General features: G+C 39.3%; 1 protein-coding gene across 2 annotated transcripts in view; it reads left to right on the top strand.

Annotated features, from left to right (window-relative positions):
- LOC114061330 (ribosomal protein S6 kinase alpha-2) overlaps window positions 1–7569 on the top strand; it is a 79478-nt gene that overhangs the window by 62877 nt on the left and 9032 nt on the right. For both annotated transcript variants that reach the window (XM_027891699.1, XM_027891700.1), the window contains exons 13-15: window positions 2039–2128; window positions 3613–3771; window positions 4937–5098. In XM_027891699.1, coding sequence (XP_027747500.1) covers window positions 2039–2128; window positions 3613–3771; window positions 4937–5098 — 411 coding nt within the window. The remainder of the gene's footprint in view (window positions 1–2038; window positions 2129–3612; window positions 3772–4936; window positions 5099–7569) is intronic.

Here is a 7569-nt window from a genome sequence, read left to right as displayed (position 1 = left end):
TTGCATTTATATAGCATATTGTGAATTAGAAGCATTACATGTCATCTACTGCTGTTGCTACTAAATCAGTAGCAGACTGCTTTAGGTTATGTTGGTTCTAGTTTTGTGTCAATAGTTCAGATTATTTTTGGTTTAAATCTTTTTTTAGGCTGTATATATGCATTTATAATCCTGCATTATTATTAGTTGCTTAAAATTTTCCACGGCTCTGGGTATTTTCCTTTACGGGAAACTACAACAGAAAAGGGATGTGGAATATATTGCTTGCTACAGTAGCATAGTGATAGTAGTACTTCACACAGTGGTGGTAGTACTTGCCACGGTAGATTCTTCTGGTTTGTACAAGGCAGGCAGATGCAAACAAGGGCACATTAAATTGACAAAAACTATATTAGTTTAGCCTAGGAAATGGCCCTGAGGATCTTTTTGTATGTTAGAGTTATTGGTTGAGTGGGACACATTCAGTCACTGTGATCGTATTTACGAGGAGTCAGTAGATCAGGATTTCATTGGCTTCTTGGTAATGTCTCAAATAAACTGCAAGAACAACAGTATTCTAAGGAGAAATTGCTAGCAGAATTCTTTTCCATTCACCTGTTTTTGAAGTTTTCCTTTATTTATTCAAATGTAGATGACAATCATCTTCCTGCATCAGCTGCCTCTTGTACCTTCATTTGTCACACTTCTATTAATTCAGTAAAATCACTGATATGGCTTCAAATGCTTGCCTCAGCCATGGACAACTACTGACCATCATTATCACTGCACCTACATGCCAGTCATGAGGACTATGAAACCTCTGATATATTCAGTTGTTCATTTTTATGGCTGATGCATAAAATTCTAGACATGTACTTATATGTGTATCACCATAGTTAAACCATAAAAAATGCATGCATTTTATAAAAAAAGCAGACAGGCTCATTAGCAAAAGAGGTTTTTAAAAAGTTGTTTCCCTGATAACACCATAATTTTAAATCTGTGTTCTGTGCCTAGTTATTAGAGAGAACTAACCACTTTTAAAGCTGGAAACCTTAAAATCCAAGACAATAATGAAATTATGATTTTTGGAAAATGGCACCCATTCTACTTTGGTACACCTGTTATTCAAAAGTACTGCTGCTGCTGTTTCTTAGCAATAAGAAATATTGCCAAAATACTGTACTTCTTATGAGTGAGTCTTTAGCCATTCCCTGTGAAGTTGCATTTGAGATTCCCAAGTGCAGAGATCTGCCTTGTATTGTCTTACAGCTTTTTTTTGTTTGTTTCATATTTATCATTTAAATCCACAAAGTGAGAAATATTAATCAATGCTTTCAACTGGGCAAATGACTAAAGCTCTTTGACTGACATCCCAAATAAAGGTAACAAGAGCATTGCTATTCTAGCAGCTGGCTTTCCATGAAGAGATGCTCTCTAAGCAGCAAGTGTTATGTTTTTCTGAGATCTGCTGCTATAAAACTAAAATGTTTTTATGTCTCACTGTACTCTCTGATAAGGCAAAAGATGTTGATATCATTACATATCATTACAACAGGAAGGCCCAAAGAGCCAAGTGATTACCGATAGCTTCAATTCAAATCTCCCCTGACAGAAAATGCCATTTTCACTTCTAACACCCTTGATAAGTAATTTTTATTAATCTATCAGCAAACATACAAGCATATGCCAATATTATGATTCTATCCATTTTTTATGTCAAAGAGGTAATTTTAAAGCTATGATTATTTTAAAACTTTCAAGGTTGTTTGGTTTCTAAATGACACTTCTTGTAACTGCCATTATTTATGGGTAAACAGAACTACAGGCATCAGAAAGAGGGCCTACGCCTCCAGAATCTAAACTAATTATTGCTCCATCTGGCTTTGGCAGACAGTCAGCATAGCTCTCATTTGCACATGGTTTGATCTGTCCTCTCCTAAAATAATGATTAATAGAAGAATTTTAAATATTAATTTGTTTTAACTGTAGAAATTGCTTCGTTTGCACTTAGTGCTGCTAGCTGGTATTTGACTACACTGTTCTTCATTTATTCCAGATAATTGATAAGAGTAAGAGAGACCCCTCTGAAGAAATTGAGATCCTCTTGCGATATGGACAGCATCCAAACATCATTACTCTTAAAGATGTGAGTAGTCTTTGAGCACTTCAGCATTAAATGATTTTCATCTTATGGTCAGGCCCACTTATTAGTCCATGTCTGGAAGATTCTTCAGTTGAAGGTCAAAGCTAAAACCAGATCCATTGAAACCAGGGAAAAAAAAAATATGACTCAACAAATTACTGGATAACATTTGGAAAGTCTGGTCAGGTTATATATTCTCCAATTACTGTCTAACAGACTGTAAATAAATCCAAAGGGGCAGAGTGCTGGAGAACAACAAATGTGTTTGGTTTTGAAGCACTGTTTAAAAGGAGATCTCCCTAGCTGGGTGTTTCAGTGCACATTGCTGAACATACACAGTGGTGCTGCTGGACAGGGGATGATCTTTCCCGAGCAGCAGCCATTCCCATGCAGCCTGTGGTATGTGCTTTGTTGGGAAGAGGAGGGCTCACAAAGTCTCTAGGATTTCCCCCAATAGTGTTTTAATGCCAGGGAGTATTTACCTTCTACTCAAGCAGCCTGAGAAGATGTGAAGGTATTTTTCTTCAGCATTTCATATGAAAAATAGCCTTCACCATGCATACATACAGTAATGACATTTAGTCAGAGATGTTTTACTTACGTTGCTTGCAGTCTCACCTAGGATTGCCCACACCATGTCAGATTCAGAATTTACAGAACAAAGTCCTACTCATGTCCGTGGCCAGTACGTTATGGTTTAGACTTTGTAGAAGCAGATATAAATTTTCTAATTGTATGCCCTCAAGAGAGTCTCACTTAATTCCCAAGTGTTAAAGAGTATCTCAAAATTTGTGCAAAAAAGCTTTTGTATCCCTTTCCAAAATCATTTAGCATTGATGACTATAACGCTGCTCATTATTGCAGTCCAGGTAAAGGATTGTGACATGAAAATGGCTGTCTTCCAATTTAAATGACAAAATGTCTTTTACCCCTTGCCCTTGACACTGAAGATATCACATATGTTGTAGCTGATGTCAACAATGTATTCCCCAGAATTGCAGATATAAACTATATAATATCATTAGATGCAGGTCTTGGCCAACAGTATAATACAGTTCTTTAGTTGATCATGACTCAAAGGGAAATATTGATATTTCAAATGGCAAATAGTACCCTGTAGAAGTGTAAAGAGAGAACACTACTGAGAAGGAGGCTTGGGTGAGAGCCAGCAGACATTTGGGGCTGTGTGAAGTGGTGCTGCTTTTAGCAGCTTGGCCTGCTCTGTTGGCATGATAGCAGAACAAGAAAGCTACATTTCTGTGTGGTCAAATCAGCAAGCTGCTACAGACACAAGAAAAAAGTGATGATTAGGTAATTTAAAAAATTTTCCTTTTCTGTTGTTAAGCATAATAAGCACATTTCCCACACATTAGCTGACATTTTCTTCTTGCGCCATCTCACAAAAGCAAGCCAACGCTGTGATTAAAGGACCAACCTTTACCAAGTTAATGGGTCCAAAACATGTATTTATTCTGTTACTCTTCCAGGTGTATGATGATGGGAAATTCGTGTACCTGGTGATGGAGTTGATGAGGGGAGGTGAGCTCCTGGACCGCATTCTTCGGCAGAAGTGTTTCTCAGAGCGGGAGGCCAGCGCTGTGCTGTGCACCATCACCAGGACTGTGGACTACCTACACTCTCAGGGCGTAAGCATGGCTTTTTTGGCTTAGCTGCACCAGCCTTCTTAAAATCCAACTTCTAAAAATAGCAAATAGTTGCGATTTTGATTCTCTGGAATGTAAATGGGGAGGGCAGTGTTCCCCCCAAAAAATCGTTCACCATATTTATAATTACATTTGGTTTGTGAAATAGGGTCATAGGCTTTCTATCCATTTTCCCACTGAGCAGAAGTATATTGAAGTGGTATTTTTATTCCCATATTACAGGGTTTTTGAAGTTCATCTACCTTGTTGAGATATCACTTGTTTACTTTTTATCACAGTCATTATTGCAGTACCTGATCTCTTAACAGAATTTCAAATAGGGATGCTGAATCAGCAGATAGGTAGAAAATCAAATGCTTAGCTCTCCAAATGAAGTGAAAGTTTGAGCAGCTGATGCGAAAGGCTTCTGACATGCTGTTAAAAGCTGGCTTTTAGAGTATAAGCCTCTATATACAGCAGTGTGAAAATCTCTCTTTTTCTGCATTTCAGGGACAAGCAGTTTGGATGACTAGTCAAATATTTGCTGCTTTTCCTGCTTCATGGTTAAAACAAGTGCATTTTTTGCTTCAGCTTTTATGTTTTCATGATAATTTTTCAGTCATGTTATAACAAATAAAGGCTGTTTTCCCACCACTGAAATGCAGCGTGTCTGGTAAAACACACAGTCCCTTGAAGTTGTGTAAATACATTTTGAAATCAGGAAAAAAAATCCCTCCTTTCAGTTGTGAGCCACTCACATGTACAGTGAAGAAGACCTTACACACTTTCTTCCTATGATGTGATTTCTTCTTCACCTTTTAGCCGAGTATTTCAAGCCATCATATTCCAGGAGACTCTGCCACCGAGATAATCATACAACAGCCCACTCTGACCACACTCAGGAAAGTTGTCCCCACTTAATGCAGCAGCCTCCATCTTGATAAACCAGCACAGGCTGTCAAAGATTTTATTTCTCATTTTAACTTTAACCTTTTTTTTTCCCCCTCTTCATTTGTCCAAGGCTTTTAAGTAACTTTTTGCCACAACTTAAATATTTTCAGCATGAGCTGTTGACCTACCTCGACCAGCAGACCAGGAATAGCAGCCAAGCCTGGATGCTCCCTGACCTCCTCTTCTCACTTGTTTCTCGCTTCTCTTTCTTGTTAAGGTGGTGCACCGAGATCTCAAGCCAAGTAATATCCTCTACATGGATGAGTCAGGAAACCCAGACTCTATCAGGATCTGTGACTTTGGGTTTGCTAAGCAACTGAGAGCGGAGAATGGGCTGCTCATGACTCCCTGCTACACGGCCAACTTTGTTGCCCCAGAGGTAGGATCATATTTCAAAGCCTTCAATAATGAGTGTGTCATAGGAAGCAGTCCTTCCTCCCTCTCTCCCTTTTCGTTGCTGCCTTTACAGGAGGAACAAGGCAGAAACCAGGCTACTGGCACTTGGACAGTCTCTATTACCATAACTTTCCTATTCCTGAACTTATCATGACAGTTATTTTTCTTCTGACAGAAGCTGGTGTCTGTCTTGGACTGACTTACACAACGCTTTGACTCGTTACTGGTGTAAATATCTTTTTATCTCCAGCTGCTTCTGATCAGACTGCTTCCCCTCTAGTGCACTGTGTCAGAGCAGGATTAAGGCTTAAGAGGGAAATCTTGAGGTCAGGAATAAAATCTTCATGTCAGGTTGCCCAGGGAGGCTGGGGAGTCTCCTTGAGATATCCAAAAGCCATCTGGACACAATCCTGAGTAGCGTGTTCTAGGGGACTCTGCTTGAGAAGGGAGGTTGGACTGTATGCCCTCCAGTGGTCCCTTCCAGCCCTTCCATTCCATGATTCTGTGATAAGACTAAAAAATCTTTGCATTAAATCCTTATCATGCTGAAATCAGTCAGTTTTATGGTTGACTCCACTGAGCTAAAGAAGCACCTCTCCTCTTGGGCTTTCCTAGTACCAATCCCCCCCTCTTATGGGAGATGTAGGAAAGGGCTGCTTTCTAATTTTTACAGAGAGGGAAACAGATGAAGACCAAACAGCTTGTCCCAAGCATAGGGACAATGTCTGCCTCACTGGCAAGTGCTCCTACTTTCATGTAGCCTGCGGGAGTGGGCTTGGGTCATACATCAGTTTTAGTGGTTTGGGCTCTTTGCTGTATTTGACCCTTGAGATATTCATAGCTGCTTCCTTCTGATGAAGGAGCAACAAGTTAGTTTCCTGGGTAATTGTCCATGTCTTGGAGCAATGAAAATCAGAAATGTTAGTACTTTAGTACACTACTTCAAATGTATGTCTTCCTCAGCCTGTTATGGTCCATATAAGAAAAACAAAAGACTATTGTCTTTCAATACTACATCTGTCCTCTACTATAAAATCCTGATATCTCTCAGTTGGTATAAATCAGCAATCTTTTCTTCCCCATAAGTCTCCTTCATCCACTGTTCATGTGTACGGTATATAACTGGGAAGACAAGAATGGGATGATCTTTCTATACAAAATCCTTTCATGATACCAAAAGTTAATTCCAGGAACCACAGCCTTCCTGCATCAGAAAGAGAATTTGTTACATTAAGACCATTGCCAGGGCAGTATAAATTCAAAACAGGTTTATTTCAGCAAAGAAGTCTTCTATGGCCAAGAAAGATTGGTTTGTTATTTTAATGGAGTTTGGTTGGGTTTCCATATTAGAAATGGGAATGAGCTTTTAAAAATTTATCAAAGTACATAAAAAAATTCTGTAACACCATAGTCATTCTATTTCTAAACCAAAAAATAATCACATTTGCCAGATTTGCAACACTCAGATTTTCTCCAAGATACAATGCGCTTAAAATAGGTGTAGCTATTTTTCGTGATGGGCTATTTTGTGTAGTGACTAGTCACAAACGTTGCCAGCCCAGTGTATTTTCAGATCAGACTCTTCTGATTTGAACTGAAAACAGAAATCACTCTCCCAGACATTCGTGATGAGTAAGACGGCTCCTGCTAATGCAGGAGACTTTGGAGATTAATTGAAACATTACCAGAACTGGCAGAGAGCTTACATAAAGCCTTAAGTGCTTTTACATTTCACCTGTGATATAATGCTGCCCTCCAGCCTAGACTTGACTTTCATGTTCCCTGTCTGAGTCCCACTGCAACATCTGCCATGTGCTCATGAAACAAATCAAGGAGGCAGAAAGTCAGTTGAGCTGATGACAAAGAGGACAGTGACGGAAGAAGGAGGACGTGTTTGCCCACTTGGATCTCCCAGTATTTTGGAAATATTTAGTCTGGGGTTTCGGTGATAACAATAGCAAAGATGAAGGCTACCCGAGAGAAAGAGGCATGCTGCCACCTAGTGCGAGTCATGCTGCATGCGGGGAGGGAAGCACCGGGCTCTTGCCGTACTGATGCAGTAAGGTCCTTTTAGATTGAGTAAAAATATTTTATTCTTCAGTTTTCCTCCAATATCCATGAAGAACTACTCTTCTGGCATTTGAAAATATGAGATTGTTTGTTAGATTTTGTGCCCATACACATTGTCATAGCTGGAAAAAAAAAAGTGTATTTGTAACCTTGTTAACCCAATAAGTCAAAGTCTTGCAAAAATAAAAGGGGATTGGATAAATATCTGAGTAATTATCAGAATTGGATAAACACTGGGTATCATTGTCTGCAGGGTACCCATTCTCTCCACAATGCCCTGCTAAATGTGGCACTAAGAACCAGCTCGTGCCTCTATTTCAGATCCCACTGAGTTCTCAAGGTGACCCAAACCTCTTCATTGGTGGTAAATTCTTCAGCATCCAT

The sequence above is a fragment of the Empidonax traillii genome, unplaced genomic scaffold (assembly GCF_003031625.1).
Source record: "Empidonax traillii isolate 1590-97213 ecotype Southwest subspecies unplaced genomic scaffold, ASM303162v1 scaffold326:size758569, whole genome shotgun sequence".
In the NCBI taxonomy this organism is placed as follows: Eukaryota; Metazoa; Chordata; class Aves; order Passeriformes; family Tyrannidae; genus Empidonax; species Empidonax traillii.
The sequence above is the reverse complement of the archived record's forward strand: the minus strand, read 5'-3'. Positions and strand labels throughout refer to the sequence as shown.